We start from the raw sequence: 19076 nt of genomic DNA on the forward strand, positions 1-19076 counted from the left end.
ACCAAAGTTTCAATGTTATATTTTAATATCTTACTGTTAATAAGCAAAATTAATAAATTAAAATTTATGAACTGAACACTTTACAGCTCGGTAATCATTTATCTCCCCTCCACCCCCCAAATGTTAATACCTTGAGCATCTTAGGCCTTTAAAGAAACTGAATTAAGAAACATCTTTCTTGCCTAAATCTGCCTGAGCAGGAAACCAAAATATAGTTAATTTCTTTTCTACTGCATTTAGGAACATTATCACATGTCAACTGAGACAGAACTCTAACATTGTACGATATAACACACAGTACATACAGTATCCAGACCAAGCTGTTATGAAGATCGGGGTCAACCAATTCCATATCATCCAAAGTAATTGGCTTCCCTAGCAACTGCTTATAGAAAGGCAACGTGAAGCCCCCATCAATATAGTGTCCATGAAACACAGCCATCCCCATTATCCGTCCAACAAAATGGAAATAGGATAAGTGTTCCTAGAATGGAAAGAAGAGATTAAGCCATTCGGCTAAATTAAGACCTCCAGGTTATATCTGAATAGGAAATAAAATTTCAATACAAAGAAAAAAAAAAATCCAGAGATTGTTTTGTTTTTATACACAGCACTGAGTATATTGCTGCCAGTCCAGAAGTCTTACTACTAAGAATCAAAATAAACTTAATTTCTCCCAAAGGAACATAAATTGACATCTTACAGAAAATTAAGAACACATTTGAGAAGTTTCTTTGATCAGTACTAAAAAGAAATTATCATATTATTGCACAAACTCAGTCTCTAGCAATACTAATGTGAGAATTAGATTCCTAAGTCTAGAACACCCTCCAGATGTACTTAATTTCTACTCACAAAACAATCATTTACAGAACTCATGTTACCAGCCATACCGGGTTAACTGCAGAGTCTGGGTTGATTTGCAGCGTATAGATATCATCTCGGGAATATTGAAAGAGACCGTAATATGGATTCAACATTTCATGTGACAATAAGTAGAGCCACTCCCTGAAGAAGACAAAATAATTTATTGTGTACTTCAGACAAATGCATTCCTACACCGATAATCTTTTCAAAATAGTATGGGTTTTCTTTCTGATCTTAAACATGAACGTGAAGAAAGTTCTCTCTGAACATGCTCAGGTAAGGCTGAAATCAGAACTACTCTTACTGGCTCAGTAACTGCACAGCCCCTGACAGCTGACGTATTTCCCAGCTTTCCAAGATTTCTCTCCAGGTTACTTATTTCCAAGAGAGTTTCTGACTGATTCTCCTTCATCCATTACACATTAAGACAAGACACCACGTGTTCTATTGTCTATACTACAGAGTTATTCGAGTGTAAGTTTTTAACAGACACCGTTTTCAGATAACAGACATATTTTTAATTAAAGTTTAATTGCATGTTCACAAATCAGTAAATGATCGTGTAAGAATTGGGAAAGCCATAACACTTTCTAGCTTGGTCTTCCCGTATTCACGTATGGAAGGGAAGACACCAAAGGCTCCATGGTATACAGACCGGAAACAATAACCATGCCAAAAACCACTAGTATATACTTTGGAAAATAGTGCACAACAACATCCGTAACTTCTTTATTTTAAACACTATTATGATCATCAAGCAATCAGTAGTAATTGATTCAACAAAGCTCTTTTACTAGTTACAGCTAATTAGCATGTCAATATTTTAAGGAATGGATGAAGTGAAAACTCTGTTGGCCATTCGCAAGCTCCTGCAGACACAGGCAGCGCAGCAGCCTAGGTCCCACGGGGTTACGGGCCGTACGCCAGCTACAGATGCAGAAGATGGGCTGTTTGGGAGCATCGTCTGTACTTTGACATGAATACTAATGGTAAAAAAATGCAACGCAATGCAAACAATGAATACTCCGAGATGAGTCAACGCTCGTTTAGAGAGTAGATCCACATGCCAGAGGTGGGGAATATTTTCAGTGAAGTAAACCAGCATCTGTGCAATTGGCCAATACAATCCTTCACGCTGTTTTAACATGTGAAGAATGTCTTCATGCAATCAGTAAATGTCACTTTTTATAAGCAAGCAAAAAACAACCTTATAGGCTCCTGACAGACTTTGGTTGCCTATGAACTGCTAGTTAACATTTTGCTTCAAACAGTAGACAATTTACAATAAAGCATATTTTTTAATCAAAGTTCTGCCACAAAGCTGAGTATTTAGTGAAGTAAATTCTCAGACACCCAAAGCTTTACTAACCGAAGAAAAATAGTCGTTTCAACAGATACCAAAAGCCTGTCTCACATATACGATAGACACCTGATGCAATCTGTTACATGCATTTTGATTTAGTTCCAATAAATTCTTTTTTTGATGGTTTTTCCTTTTAAAAACTATCTGAAAAAATATATTCTTCTGACACAATCTATTACAGAAATAAATATAAATATGAATAATGTAAAAAGAGGCAGAGCTGATACAAGGCTGGCGTAGGAGTCAAAGCGCAGGCGTAGCTGGTGGGGTTGGGGCGTGGGGTAAGAGACTGCAGACAGACTGTTTACCTGGCAACACCTCCATAATCAAGGCCTTCCTCCCCACGAAATTTTATCATTAATCGTTTCCACAGGTCTTTTGGCCTCATCTTCATGACTTGCCTATAGGATTCCTGTGAACACAACACTCTATTAACTGCTGCTTACAGACAAGAAACTGTATTAGAGCTGTTTATTAGAAATGAAGGGAGTCTCAGACTCGAAATCCAAAGGGGATACTGTTTTCCTAGATATTAACCACTGCTGCTCAAATTGCTCTGTTAGTTTTCCACAAACACGACAGCACTTCCCATGTATGTTTTGTTTGACAAGAACCATCTTCCATTAGATTTCCAGAGGTGTACAGTGACCAGGATATTCTCTCATTCTCAAATAATTTACAAAAAATTAAAATGTGTCATTAAACTCCTTTTATTTTTGCATAAAGGCTCACAATTTTTGCAGTCTGAAAAGCCAACAGTGGAGCTTCTACTCTGGGTCTAACACAAGATGCTTCTCAAAGGTTTGCACATAACAACAGAAGCACCAATGCCATCCCCATAAATCTACAGAATTATTCTTCTATCTGTAAGACTTCACCAAGAAGACACAAAAAGAAAGCTGAAAGAGGCAAAACGAATGCTAATTTTAAAAAAGGAATTAAACCCCAAAAGTCCAGGTTTTTTTTGGTGTTCAGTATGGGTGCCCAATCTTCGGCTTTGCAGAAGCGAACAGGTAGGTGTGTCTGGGACCCAACATACTCCACTTAGTTTTCAGAAGAACAACATAGTTTTCACTGCTGTCCAGCAGCCTTTCCTCCCTTTTGTTTTTTTTAGTTGATTATGAACTGATTTGACTGTCTCCAAAGGGAAGACCAACACAAATCTTTCTTGGCTGGAAAAACTGTGACAACACAGCAGGGCTATCAAGTTTGTGGGTGGGGTAAAATGCCACAGGGATGGGTGGGTTGAGTGATAAAGTTCTTAAGACGACAGACTGTTCTCCAGAAAGAGCCAATGAACTGTAACTGTGTTTAATCAAGTCAGCAGAATTATTCTGCTGAATAATGTCACAAAATAAAACGCGGATATCCCACTGTGGGCACCTCTGGTCATTCAGAAGCCTAGGCAATTCGTAAGATTGGTCTGACTGGGAGGGGTGGGGGGTGGCGGATAGGAAATCAACCAGAATTGAGATAGATGCTAAGTAATCCAAACGCCAAAGATGAACGCTATTCAGTAGTCATTTTACTTGAGTTACAACAGATCACAGATCACTAATAATCGTCTGGTTTTCCATTTGTAACATTCCCTCCGTAGCAGACATTAGTGTTCTTACATTCAAGGAAGAAGTGAGACAGTGCCTTGACTCCTTCCTCAGTCCCTGACACAGTCTGTACAACTCCAGCCACAGGAAAAGCTTTCCTTCTTTTCCTTCTTCTCTACAGGGTAAATACATCTACTTTAAGTACACAACTGTTGTTCACACCCCCTTGAAATGCTTTCTCTTCCCATTCGTCACCCATAAAATCCCAGCTTCAACTCCAGACTTCAAGATTTCAAGAAACTGAATGACTTCTTTAGACAGTCATGAATAACCCTCCTCCCCTTCCCTTAACATTAAGAAATGGGTCCAATTCTCAAATTACCTCAAAAATCTCTTCCCTGGAGACCTCAATACGACAATGGCCAGCTTGAGGTTGCTGCTGCGAGAGCTCTTGCCTCAGGATCTTGAGTTTCTGCACTAGGTCTCGCTTGTACCTTGGCACAGTCAGACACTCTGCCTCATCTGGAAGCTGACACAGAGACACTACCTGCTGCTGCTGCTGGTGTTGCTGATCTTTAAGTTGATTCTGGCGGCTAGAAACAAACACAGCTGTTTGCGGATATTCAAGTTATACATCCCCTATTTTCTTCCGAAGTTTCTTAAAGGTTAAGTCTTTGTAACTAAACTACTTGCAATTTACTATGGTTATTACTGTGATTAGGCTAAAAATGTCCAGGTCCAGTAAAAAGTAAATTCAGAGAGATTTTTATCCTGACTAAAGACATATGCTTCTGTCTTTCTTGGCAACTCTCAGTTGTTTTTAGGGTTTGTTATTTCTATTAGTACTGCTCTACAATGTACGTAAAAGGTTACAGCACCCTATAATAAGGGGTTATCCATACAATTTTACTACTGAGCTGCTGACACTGAATTTCTCAGATACCATTTCCGTATTTCCTTTGCGTGTTTTGCCTTCCTCCATTTTAAAATTCAGGGATCTGCCAAACACTATGCCTCTAATCTACAGTCAATACCATAGTCTGTTTTAAATGGCTTGTCTGAAAAAGTGTAAGCGTACAAAAAGATGTTTGTACTGGCAGCTTGGCAAGGACCTTGTCCCTTGTACCTGGCCTAGTCTGGACCACAGGAATGTGGGAGTTCACATGTAACAAATTGGCACAGATAAACAAGTATTTTTACTAGCAATTCTAAGAGATTTTGTAAATCTAACTCCTTGCTAGGGAAACTAAATTAATTCTGTTGCAGAGATGTCGCTCTAGTGTCATTTCTTGTACATAGTAAGTAGATAATTTTGTAGCTTTTTAGTTTGGCATTTCCAAACATCACAGCATAAATTATATTTTACCTAAACCATGAGATGAATACCTCTGCATGGAACACATGAGAATACCCTAAATTTACTGGGTAAATAAGAAAGGTTACAATTCAGAATGTTTTCCAGCGGAATGTTAATAAATTGGGGGTTTTTCAACATCAAAGACCAAAAAAATATTAGATGGAACCAAACACAGTTTTAACATACTTTACAATTTCAGCCTGTTGTCATTTTTAAAGCAAGGTCTACTAGAAGGCTGTCCTGGCCAACCAAAATTCACCTCCAGCAGGCTTTTACCACAGGAACATTGAGAATTGGCAATTAAAAAAGGGGTGGGAGCGTTCCCGGTTTGCCTCCTGGTTCTGAGAGCTATTCTGTTATTTGCAAACCTTCTATTTAAAGCAATTTTGCACAAACCACCCTCAAGGGAAACTAACACCAGGTGACCAGGAAATCTTTATCAGTACTTTTACAAGCCTAACATTTAGAAACCCCTGCAATGGCACACATTGTAGATCACTTCAGCAATAACTCTAAGCTTAACGTTAACAATAATACCTCTTTATTCCTGGGCTTTACAGAGGGAATAGTGCAGAGAAATCCTGATTTGTTACTATGTCCCAGGATGCAGAACTTCAGAGGTTAGCTTAATCCATTTTGTTAGTTTCACAGTATTTTGTTGTTTGCTTCTGTTGGGTTTGTTGTTTGTTTTTTAATAAGGCTACCATAACTTTACTCTCACACTGATCACGTTGGTCTTACAATAAACACAGTTATTTTAAGTAATTCCTGAGAAACCACGTCATTACAATAATTTAGACACACACAATGTGGTTCCAGAATATGGCTCTGTCACCTGCGGTACATGCGTGGTACTTACTTTTCACTTGTGATTAGTTTTAAATATGGATCTCACTTAAACTGTATTTACTTGACATACAAATTAAAGAAAAATCATTGTTCTAACTTCTGAACTTTCTAATTCCATAAGGATGGAGCATGTGAAAATATTCTTTTTATATGCCTACCGGAAAAGGTCACAGTTATCCACTAAAGTGAGCGTATGTTCACGCAACTTTTAAGAGTAAAAAAGACAGAGTCCCCTGAATGCAAAACTTGTCTATGTCAGTCTTAGAGAAAATGTAATCTCTGAAATAAGCATGAACTTAAGATGTATGCATCAAATTAAACCAATCTAAAATAGGGCAGTACTAGGAGAAAAATGAAATGCCATCCTCCATATTAGACTAAAAATAATCAGTGCAGTATTAGCTAAAAAAACTGCAGTGCTTAAAGAAATTAAATCTACTTTCTTTAGTTTGTTTTCACAGCTGAATGACTACGCTTGATTCTGTACAGTGCTTTAAGGATACAGCTAAGTACTTTTCAGCTGCCTTAACTATCAAAACCTATCATGAACTCTTGGCCAATATTTTAAAACAGAACTGGGTAACAAGTTTGATTATTTTCATAACTTATGTCATCACTAGAAGAACAAACTGCTTTACTCAGCTTGGTAAAAAAAAGCCAGTATCACTAAGAGTAAGCTTATTATGCCTTTGAACCTAAAACACTATCACACCCATGCCACCCAAATACTGAACTTATGTCTCCGATAATTTACAAAATGACAGGCCTCGGGCAAAGTTTTTTTGGTTGGTTGGTTGGTTGTTTTTTTTTAACGAATAAATAAGGAGGTGGGTTTGGCGGGGCAGGGGGGAAGATTTCACAAATCCTGTTTGGTGCAATAAATGAACAAACACCAGAAAATATTTATCAGGCAGCAGACTTTGCTGATGACACTGTTGGTTTGAATTTCTGAAATCCTCCCCTAATGAAAGACAGATGTACAAATGAAAAACTTAAGCGCACTGTAGTAGTACTTAAGTTTACAGAAATGCAAAATGGTTCTGTGATTCTGGAACTTGAAAGTCAAACTGGATTCTCCAGATAAAAAGCTAGCTATATATCTGTCCTCCACAAGACATGTATAACTAACCACTATGACCCTGCTGCCATTTAAAAATAAGGCTACCTGTTTTTCAAATATAGCCCAGTTCAGAGTTTTCTACAGTTTAAGAATTGCACTGTTGTAGCTAAGAGGGTCTGAAGTTTTTCTTCAGGTAAAATATCTACATCTGAATTAATTTAATGAACTTCTGTGTGTACCAAACACAAACATGCTCCTCCACTGGTTTTTGTTTTTTTTTTCCCAACATCACGTTCATTCGAAAGTACCAATCTAAATTCAGCTAAAATTGGTAGCGATTTGTTTTATATATGAAAGAAAAAAAGAACCCGAAGTGTCTGGATGATGGGACCTTACTAAAGTTCTGCAACATACACATATATAACCAATGATTTTGCTAAACAAAATACGTATCTGTCAATATTTCAACTCTTCTCCCTCTTGCGGTGTTAAGTTCAAATGTACATTGGGCAGGAAAAGGCTAGCCAGCTTTTATGTATTACACAAGATATGCTGACCTCCTGGATATTACTTTCCATTCCTTGTTTTTGTCTTTTCAGTGCTTGTTCCCATTATTCTTTCCTTCAGCTTTTCTTCCCAATGATTCACACCTCCTCAAAAGGACTATTCTTCCTACTTACTCCTTGCCCAGGGCTGCGTGGCTTTCTGTCTAACCAACTCTTCATTGTTTCTTCCACTTAACACCTACTGAACACTTTTAGGTGTTTCCCCAGGAGTATTAAAAGGTGCTAGTAGGGGAAACAATAGACTCAAACTCCCAGATAGCTTGGAGAAACTGATAGCCAGGCCTGTGCAAAAGCAGCATTTGTTTGCTTTTTGGTTTCCATTTTTAGTAGAAAATCCCCCAGTGTGAAATGAGTGCTTAGGGCATAAAAACAAGAGCCAGAAGCCTTCTTGAGCTTCCCCTTCTCTTTTTAGAAGTGCAATATGAAAATGAGATGTCAGAACACTAAGGCAAGAAAAAAAAAAACAACAACTACGGCTCCTATTTTATTTTATTCTTTTGGTAAAAAAAAATCCGAGTTAAAATATTCGGGTCTTATTTTGAGAACATCTCAACTGGTCTTACTCTAAAACTGAAGATAGGAGCTGAAATATTTCTCCTTTATTCCAGGAGAACAGCAGGGCATTTGTGTATCCTTGCTTAACTCACCAGTGTTTCATACCACTGGCTACTGCATGCAACCTCAGAATTTAAAACAAGTAGTCCATAGCTGAAAGTAATATGATGTATAAAGAAAAGGAAAGAAAGAGTGTCTCTTGCTGTTAGAAAAACTTTTCTGGGCCAATCTTTTCCACCAGGCAGCACTTGCTTCCCCTGCTGCTGCCCCCAACTCCCGGCATCACAACAGCCACATTCCTGCCTAAATGCTGCTAGAGATTCTTTTTTTTTTTGTCAAGAACGATCAAACCTGTCTTCTTTGCTATGTAAGAGAGTGAGTTGGTAGTATGTTAAAGAACACCACTACTAAACTTTAAATACTACTGAATGGCAGAATACATCTTGCTATAAAATCTAGCACCCCTCAAGGGTCACTTTCTTTCCTCTGTTACGCTCAACATGTGCCTTTAGACTTACTTTAAGACTAAATGCAAGTTAGCAGATAGCCGGGGATCTGTAAACTGCGTTGTCCTGTTGTTATGGTCAACAAAATAAACTCTGCCTGTTGCTGTATTTCGGATCTCCCATCCAGGAGGCAGTGGACCAAGCTCTTCACAATTGATGTTGCTAAGATCCCTGTGAAAACAAATATAAAATGAAAAATACCTCAGCATTTGGCCTCTGAGCCAAACAAGCGTAAATGTAACAGAACAATTCCATGAAGTCTGAGAAAACGTATTGTTTCAGAAACTTGATCTGTTCAGCTGGAATCTCTACTCCCAAGGTACAAGCCCACCAAAGCAAAAACACACACCCCAGAAAACACGCCGTGGGGAAAAAAATCCTTATCAAATAACCTTCATTTTTACAAACTAACTTCAGATGTTAAATTAATACAGGCTTAAAACAAAAATAAAGACCATTGCCATATTTGCCAAAATGGAATCGCAGCTCTACACCAATTCTGACAGAAAACATTTTTAAAACATTAGTCATGTAAGGAACTCTGAATCACACGTTAAAAACTCCTACAAAACAAAACTGTATTTCTGAAGAGTTATACTTTCCATGAAGAATTACACATGGGATGTGTGTGTGTATGCCACAGGCGGTTTTGCCCCGAAACCCCAAGTGCTAGTGGGAAGCAAACAGCTCTCTAACAAAATATTTCAAATGAAGTATTACATGAGCAATGACTCCGCTCTGCACTGAGCCGTGCGGAGATAACCTAATGGGTCTCAGGAAAATCCTGCTGAAATTAGGAAGCTGTAGATTCATTCTGGAGGTTCACTGAACACAAATACTAGTCTTCAAAAACGTACTTACTGATTTTTCATGTATACACCTTTAAAAAGGGCTGCACTTGACAGCATGAGGCAAGTCTTCAGATCTCCCAGCATGATGTGAGTTGAGGGGAGGAAAGTGACAAGGGGCAGAATAGCTGAAAAGATGCTGCCTGCAGGGACCCAAAAGGCTGAGAAGCCACTAATGGAAATACTAGGCTCTGGGATTGAACTTCTGCTGATATTACCCATATCAAACTGCTGCTGAACCGTGGGGCTTATTTTTTATTAACTAAACGACTGTGGCATAATAGCGTAAAAACACAATATTCCTTAGAAATGGCATAAACTATCCTCATCTAAACAGCCAAATTTTGTTCTTAGAAACTCATGCAGTTTCAGTTGCCACACCTGAGAGCACTGCTAACTTAGATTTTATACAAAACTATTACACCACAAACTTAAGGATTAGGTCTTAATATAGTTTTTCTTAGAGAAGTTTAGTTTCTAGTTTTGTATAATACACAAGTCAAGGGAGCAAAGACTCTGGCACAACTGCCAGAGGCACCCCGCTCTCCAGCGCGCAGATAATGCATGAAAGCAAAGTATATTCTTGTAACACAAGAGTAGTAATAAAACCAAAAGAATAATTTGAAAATGCAGTGAACTTATGGCCATGAGGTACTTCATCCTTCCCGGGATATCCAAAATCCATTTCCGTGGGAATGGGCACCAGCAGCAACTGACAAAGTTGCTACAAGTCTCAAATGCCAGTACTGGCTGCCAACCTCAAACTCCACGCACTGTTTTACACCACCATCCACAGACTCGAGGCGGCAATCATTTTCAACAGGATTTCTCGGTGTTTTTTTTAAAGAACAATCAGAAGCTAACAATAATTTCACTGTTATCTTTCCTTCCTTTCAAACGCATCAGAAGTAATGTACAACCATGTACAAGGTGTACACATGCGTACCGTGTGAAGACACTGAACTAAAAGGACACTGCAGATTTGTCTTAAGTGGCGAGACAGCTGCAACAGGAATAGCAGTTTGAGTATTTTAATCACAGATCAGTGCCTCTCAGCTTCTCTACCTGTTTGCCCCTCTCCCCCACATTCTTGCCCATTTATATGCTGCTAATGAGATGCTTGAAAGCATATAGGATTGCTCTAGGAATATCCCTGTCAGAGCATTATAAAGAAAATAAGTATTTATTTTCTGCTGTGTAACAGGAAACCTGCAGTAAAAAAGCTGTGCATTTTTAGGTGTTTGCTACTATACTCAAATGGAAAACACTCCCTTTTTTTTTCCTTCCTTTTTTTAAAAAGGCCCGACAGCCTGGCACTTCAAACAGCTCACCATTTATTTCAGCTCCCAGGATTTTTATGACCCAGTGTCTCCAATTAGTTTCTTCAAAATGTACCAAGTTTCCCATTCCTTGAGTAGATTACATTTGGTAGTCTGAACATGGGACAATAATTCTCACAGACAAGTAAATTTAAGCTAATTCAATCATGAGACTTTAGTTCACTACAAATAATGTGTTTAAACGTACAAGGGGCATCCACTAGATTTTCCAGGTTTTCCCCTTTGTCTGCTCCTCCATCAAAAACAACGTAGCGTATTTGTCACAAAGTTTGCTCTTCATAAATGCATGCTGCCAATTTCTGAGGTCTTGTTAACTTCCAGAGCCTGAATTAAAAAACAAAACCCACCCAGTTTTCACTGAAGTATCTCAATAAATCTGGATTTTTGTAAGTGCTCAGAACCCTCTTTTTCTTGCACCGTTTTGCAGATTATTAAAACCCGGACTTGGCTATGCTTTGTATGCAAGAGCTAGAAATAGTTAGCAGTTAGCTATACTTGTTTTGTAAAACACCACTGTAATTTATTTCTTGATTCTCCATATTTGCATTAAAATAACAATTTCATAGAATCATTAAGGTTGGAAAAGGCCTCTAGGATCATGAAGTCCAACCATTAACCCAACACTACCACGTCTCCTAAACCATGCCCTGAATGACTTGTTAAAATGGTATATTAGGGACCAAGAGTTGGAAATACAATACCAGACAGAGAACGCTGAGAACAGTACTAGTTACACTATTTTGATTCGACACCTTAAGGATACTGTCGTCATGTTCTTACCTAGGTACCCTTGGATCATGCCACGTGCTAACACCAGTCTGAGTATGCAGAAAATAGACCTGACCTTGCTGAGTCGTCCTTTGCTCTGTGAAATCAAGATTAATTAATAACTATAAGAATAAAAAATACAATTAAAAAAACCCTCAAAGACCCATTTCCCCAAACTAAGGAGTCAAAAGGATCTTACATATGAGAAGACACAACCCATTTTCCCAGTTTCTTAGAAGAAAATTAAAAACATTGTAATTTACATACCATATCCTTCAGGTAAATCAGGAGGAGTGTGCAAGTGTGTCCTGCTCATGTAATTTCTATGCCTCTGTGACCTGACTCTCCTCTCCGCCAGCCGGGGATCTGACGACTGCCCGCAGGTCGCACCGTTTGTTCCTGTAATTGGAGTGTTCTCATCCACAAAACAGCTCAGCGGTCTGCCCGGACTGGAGTATTCGGATGCTGGCCTGGGGGGAAAAACATGAAATCGCGTTGCCGACCGGGCACAGGGGCTACCCAACGCGCTTTATGGGACCTTCATATAGGGGCTGTCAGGAAACCTTTGTGGATGGCAGAACTGGGCAGATGACTTGCAGAGCAGGATACCTCCATGATGGGCAGAAAGCTCCTGTTCTGCACTCACTAGGTTCATCCCAGAGCAATTAGTAAAGCTCCTCACCTATCTTAGAGCCTGACCTGATACTTAGTATGTGATGCTGCAGGATCAGGATCATATCAAATGCTCATGTGAGCAGTTCCCACCTTCAGAGTGCCAAGAAGTTGTGTTGTTTTTTTTTTTTAAAAGTGAGGAGCGTACAGCCCTCACTTTCTCACCTTGTCCTCATACAGCTAAGGATGTGACCAGGCCTTGTTATTCATTTTAATTTTTAAAGAAGGTTATTAGGTGAGTATGGTGAAATGGGTAGGTAAGATAAACAGTTGCTCCTGACAGCTTGACTGCAAGAGGGAACATTGAATTATGTGATTCTGTATCTCAGTGCTGCTTTCAAAAGGATTTAAAATGGGTTACAGGGAGATTGATAAAGATGCAGGAAATCCCCAAAACAAATTATATATTTTGCACTTGCTTTTCTACTGTAAATGTGAATAGGGCTTAGAATAGGTATTCTAACATTCCATGGAAAATACAGATCAATAAATTAAATAGCTGTTTGGTACCTTCACTCACTTGAAAACCACAAATACATATCTGAGCTGGCAGCATTAAGAGTACAGATTATTTTAAGTCAAATATATTCATACAGAGACTGGAATAATATTTATTGAGGATGGAAGAGTCAGTCTGCAGGCGCAGACGGTCTGCAGAAGCATCTGAAAAATATGCATGGACACTGTCTACAATTCAGGTAACAGCAAAACTGGTTTGAGGAACAGCTTCACAGCGCGGATCTATGGTTATCAGAAAAGGTGATTGTAATGATTTCGAAGCGTGCTCTGTAACAATCAGATTTGAAAGGTCTCGATTACACAGTCATAGCATGTACATAGATAACATCTGTCAGCTATTCATGATCTCTTTTCTTCATCCCTTCCAATGTCTGCACATTGTAATGTCTGTATTTATAGAGTTCTACCATAGCAGCTCTAAAAGAAACAAAGATGGTAATATTAGGGGAGGAGGAAAAAAATCTAGTCAGAACGATTCTTCTGAGTTAAATATTAGGCAGACTGAAAAATTAGGATGTTAGAGAAGGAACGCATGCAGCGTTTGCAGAGTGACTCAGAGGAATGCTGAATATGCCCTGTTAGAGCCACTTACAATCGCTTGTGCTCAGCAAGCAAACTTCATCATATGCAGTGTCTCCTCAATAATTTCTTACCGTGTCGGTCTCTCCCACTGAGTTGTTCGTGTAATATGATTTAAATACTGGATCCTTCCAGAAGCAGTCCTCCGCTCCTCCCACCTAGAATCCAGACATTGGGAGATAAGGCAATGAGTGGCATTTCCAGGAAACCAGGGCACAAAGTATTTCCCACACGAATGCCAACTCAGGAAGACTTACACTATTATGAAGCATGTTAGCTGAACAAGGTAACAGGAAACAACGCAAAGTTCCATTGAAAATTGATTTTACATATTCTTCCCTTGGAACCAGGCTTATCATTAATAATATCACACCTTCATGTTCAATAACTACTTGAATTCTAACTAAATCCAAATAGCCAGATAAAGAAACTTCTTGAAAACATCTTGTTTAATAATGCATTTCATTTTTTTTGACCACTGATCGTAGGAAGTGCTTTCATGGTATCTTCACGCACTACTTGCTTTCATTAAGAAGTCACCTTTAAATAACAGGACTTTTTAATCATTATTACTTTTGCACTCCAAAATACATGAGACTATACAGATAGCTTTGCAGTTACACAATTAAGTGAGCAATATTTATACAAGGAACATTTTGAAGTGAAAATTCAAAAACATTTTCAGAAATGTTTTTGACTTCTCCAGACTCCAAATTAACACAAGAATGCTGTTTAGGACTTAGATGATAATTTAATGTTTTAAAATTAATCACCTGAAAAATCACTTTCTCCTGTCTTTACCTGCCAAGAATCACATTCAGAACGCCTGTGTTTGCCCGAAAAAGCTGATGACAGCACCAGAACCTAAGACAGAGCATTTTTCTGTATTTGCAAAACTGTTCTAGGTGTTAGTGATGTCATTAACTCTCACAGGGACAAATCAAAATCCTAAACCAGCCTTTGGCAGGTAAATACAGCAAGAACACAGGCTCCATTACCTTTTCCAATCACATTTTTCTTCACTATGATTTACATGGAGGAGAAAGCAATCCATTGTTACAACAGTGTATACCTCTGCCCAGCGCTGCAGAACCACAGGTTGGAAGAGACCTCAGGGATCACCTAGTCCAACCTTAAGACAGCCAGGCCTGTGTGTTCACTACCTTGCTACAGAACTACTACATGGATGCATCTGTGATTTAACATTAGTTTATCAGTTCTATAATGTGAAAGACACATGTTTTCTTAGACACGTGTATTTTTTAATGCATTTACTCATTTAATGCCACCTCCCATTTTCCAAGAAGAGGCAAGGCACGGGTCAAACTGTTAACTAACTATTCTGCGTAGCCTGTCTGGCTTACCTCCTGCTCCTACATTCGAAACTGTAGAACTCTTCGAGGGTGAGAATAAAAATAAGTTAACCTATTTCTACACTGACTTCTCATTACTGCAAAAGTCTGTTGTATGAGCTGTATTTGTATTTACACCACAGTGACGTCAGCTTACCCATCCGGTAAATCATTATCAAATAACCGACTGCAATCCACAACTTGTCCTCCTGTGCCTATTCGGTCTCTGGACTGAAGACTTACTATTAAGATAATAAAAGAATTATTAAAGATATGACATATGAATGCAAATTCCAGTTATATTTGAAAGAGAAATGGTACAACTTGGAGGACTAAGCTGCACATTCTGGATATTTTTTCCCTTCCCACAAATCAAAGAAAGTTATACAGAAACAGCGTGTTTTCTTACATATAATTCTCTACGTTCTACTGCAAAAAAAAGCTAGCTTGAAGAATATGAATGCAAGTTAAGGCAGAAAAAGAAGTTAACTCTGAAGCTGTCATTAACTTTTCTCCGTATGAGACGGACTGTGACACAGCGGGGCTGCGGGGCTCATCTGGCGGCAGCAGGGTGGCTGGCCTCACACGCGGCTGGGAGAGCAAGTGGGACAGTGCTAGCGCCAGCCTTGAACTGCCTACAGGAGAACTGCTAATACAAAGACCTAAAATTAAAAATGCCTGTATGTTTGACTCACATACTTTGTGCGCGCGTGGGATTCAACACACATGAAACCAGGCAAAACTTAACTGCTAGAAGCGCTACATGTTTGGTTTATTGGCTACTTTCAAACACCAGTGGTAAGAAGTTAAATGCAACTCTCACACAAAGCAGCACACTCAGCACCCTGAAAAGCCCTTACGGCCCTCAGCAAAACTGTATTACTGTTGTTGGTTTTTTTTAATTTAATTTTTATTTTTTTATGTGTTTCGTTGTAATGGATATTTACGCCTGAAGCTTTTGTACTACAATTATGAAAACAAAGGGTTTTTTGGGCAGCTTTTATTCCCAGCATCATAATTTGCAAGTGTCCCATATGATAATTTATGACACTTGTGTTCCTGTGGGATTGGAAGGTTTTTTTGATGTTTTGTTTTGCCTTTAACAATAAAACGATTACTTAAAAAGCTAGATACGTGCTGTGGCACACATTTCTTGAGGTGGCACTACTGTACCGCTGGACAATTGTCTTCAAGTCCGATGAAGTCAAATAATCTTATAGACCTTAACCTAGACACAACCAAACTTTTGTCGACATCACAAAGTTACAAAAAGATGTTGTAGTACTGGCAGTTTTTGCCAGAGAGTCTAAGTTTTCAACAACAACAACAAGTTTTGAAGCTTAGGATTTTGGGCCTTCAACAGACCAACCTGGGGAACCCTGAAGTACCTGCTTGCTTTATTCCTAATCAATATTAACTCCTAGTCTCCCATGAACACCAATGTTACAAAGCAACTTCTTACACTGAAAGAGACCTTAAATTTAATTTCAACCAAAACAAGATCTGAGATGATCTATTTATTCTGCAACAAACCCACACATTACAAGTTCACATTGTTGCATGTAGGCAAGGTTTTGGCAAGCAATACACACAGACAAAAATGAAACTAAACAAAGGCAATTACCTCCTCTTTGCCTATGTGAGGACCAAAATTTGTGCACGGCTTCATTTTGTAATGAGTAAGGACTCATTTTTTTCTGCACCGCCACATCAGAAATAAAATGGTGGCACAGAAGAGAGCTGCAAGATTAAGACACAGTTCAGGTGCCCTTTGCATCCACTACTCACAAGCGTCCCCTTTTCTTCCCCCCTTTGAAGATAACCCCAGGTATTTAAGATAAAGATCCCCTTGCTCCCTGTCCCAATTTATAAAGGCATACCCGCTGTGCACTTGACTGGTAAGGTTATAATCTGCTGAAGGTATCATTAATATTTTTATATTTTTTTCCAATCTTGCATAGCCTCTTAATTTAAGCCAGTTTATCATTAGAAGGGCTGCGAGTATATGCATAACTTCTTCTAGCTTCTTACTTATTTTTAATCAAGATTTCTCCACCACATAACTACTGCAGTGGAATTATGTAGTTGTACTCAGGCTCATTCACCCATTCAACAAAACTGCATTAGTGAAGAAAGGTTAAAATATAAGGAGATTAATAACAATTTCAATTAAAAAAAACCCAAAACCTGGAGTCTCTGGAATCTTACCAAGGACACATTAGATTTAAAAACAGCCATGACTGGGGGAAACCTGACCTTTCTGATGATAACAGTGCAAAGCAGAACATACAGATTTGTTCGCAGTCTCTGCTGCAACATGACAAGCTGAGTTTTTTTCCTAGGTTCAGCACACAATCCAGCATCTCCTGCTAATTAGGGACAGCCCCAGCAGCATGCCAAAAGAGTTAATGCTGCTTTGGCTATACCACTTTTCATGATCATATCAGGTTAAATGAACTGGTCAGCCTAGTTTATGCCCACACTGCTGACTAGTTATCTCTGGAGTGTATTTGCCATGCCCACACTGCACGGTATTTTCCCCAGGCTTCCCATCTGGTATCCCAATGGCCTTGAGACCTTTCTGCTTTGGGGTGGGGTTTGTTTTTTTTTTTCTTGTTTAATTAATGCTAGTATTCTCAAATCATGATGACAAGGAGCATACTCTGGAGGGCAGCATGACAGCACATCACGGTGTGAGGGTACAGTCCCTGCTATTGTCATGTCTGAAGGACTGCTGTGGGCAGGGTGGATCTCTGCTGCCTGGAGCAGACCCTGAACTAGCTCTCCTGTCAGCTGAGCTCAGTTTTCTCTTTAAAGGAACCCCACAAACTAAATCACATGCATACAGCATGGATGATCAGGGGACCAGTATACTGGAGCAAAACCAAAAAGCAAACCAGGCTGACAACATAACGCACCCTAGAAAAGTGACCAGTTTATCCTTTACTCTTCTGTGCAAGCTCACATGAAAAAATGTAATATTCAAGAATGGTCTGAAGCGCTGGCAATGCACTTGTGACTCCACACTTCTACCATCGTTTGTCTCTCCTGTGCCACCTCACTCATCTCAATACTGTGCAAATGTTTGCAGATGAGATACTAGACAGATGGTTAAAGCAACATGAAAAGGTAAAGTCATAGGTATTATTCAACAGAGCACTTTGAGGACAGCAAATGCACTGCAGCTCTTAGTTGCTGACTGATACTCCAATAGTTTTCCCTTGCTGAAAAGAATGCTGTTGGGTTATTTTAACTAGGAATTGAATGTAAAACTGAGCATGCATATTCACTTTTCTTTCCCCACGTCCAAAGATTCTCATTAACGTCTTGCCATAAAAATAACAACCTCCCTATCCTGACCAACTTCTTTTTTTTTACTTCTTAAGCGACCTACTAGAAATACTGGCTTCTGAAACAACTTACAATGCACCAAAAAGAGCGTTTATAAAGTTGTTTGTGGATACTTGTTTTTCAATTTGCCAGCTTCTTTTTAATTCTTAAGTTACTTAAGGTTTATGAGTTAGCAGAATTACAAAGCACAGTTAGATATGGGTAACGGACTTTTTAATAACAGGTGAAAACATAAAGGAATTGACAAAGTCATCCCAGACAGCAACTCACTCCTGTTACAGCAAGATATTTTACCCTTCCACAAAACCTACAGAAGCACAGCTTTGCTGGAACTCTCAATGGCCAAGAAATTTGTAGTCTGTTTTTCACAGATTGTTCAGGCTCGAACTGTCACCATTCTCTAGAGTGAAATTAAAAACCTTCTGAATAAATCTGATATTATCTATGGTCTTATCTGTCCCAACTCTTATAATAATATTTGGGGGTGGTTGTTTTGGGGGTTTTTTTGGGGGGTGGTTTGGGTGTTTTTTCTTCTTCTTTGGAGGGTTTTTTTTGTTAATTCTCTACATACATACGTCTAACTTGAGGTCCAAATGACTCTGGTACTAGACACTGAATTTGAAGAGAAAATAATTCAATACAGAAAACTGACATCTAGGAAGGGTATTCCTATGGCTACTATTAAACTCCAGGAGAACTAAAAGATAAAAACCCTTACTTACCTACTATCTGTCCTCTAACAGTATCATTGTCATTTGGCCCAAGCTTGCACAGATCCAATCTCTGATCTACGAAACAAGGACACAAAGCCTAAGTCATATAATATTTTGCTGCCTTTGAAAAGTATGTTGAACTTCCATCAGAACAAAATTCAGCCCAGTGTAAGATGGTTAAGACTTCAAGAGATGGATGAAGATAAGGAAAACTAAAAAAAAAAAAACTTCAGCCAAGACTTCATTTTTCATAATTTTTAAAGAGAA

At 38.8% G+C, this 19076-nt stretch overlaps 1 protein-coding gene across 1 annotated transcript in view; it reads right to left on the bottom strand.

Annotated features, from left to right (window-relative positions):
- SMURF2 (SMAD specific E3 ubiquitin protein ligase 2) overlaps positions 1–19076 on the bottom strand; it is a 66940-nt gene that overhangs the window by 7886 nt on the left and 39978 nt on the right. The window contains exons 5-14 of the mRNA XM_064466806.1: positions 18819–18884; positions 14903–14987; positions 13468–13551; positions 11891–12093; positions 11636–11720; positions 8680–8838; positions 4157–4367; positions 2539–2642; positions 894–1008; positions 306–484 (exon numbers count right to left, since the gene is read on the bottom strand). Coding sequence (XP_064322876.1) covers positions 306–484; positions 894–1008; positions 2539–2642; positions 4157–4367; positions 8680–8838; positions 11636–11720; positions 11891–12093; positions 13468–13551; positions 14903–14987; positions 18819–18884 — 1291 coding nt within the window. The remainder of the gene's footprint in view (positions 1–305; positions 485–893; positions 1009–2538; positions 2643–4156; positions 4368–8679; positions 8839–11635; positions 11721–11890; positions 12094–13467; positions 13552–14902; positions 14988–18818; positions 18885–19076) is intronic.

This window comes from Phalacrocorax carbo, chromosome 16 (assembly GCF_963921805.1).
Source record: "Phalacrocorax carbo chromosome 16, bPhaCar2.1, whole genome shotgun sequence".
Taxonomy (NCBI): Eukaryota; Metazoa; Chordata; class Aves; order Suliformes; family Phalacrocoracidae; genus Phalacrocorax; species Phalacrocorax carbo.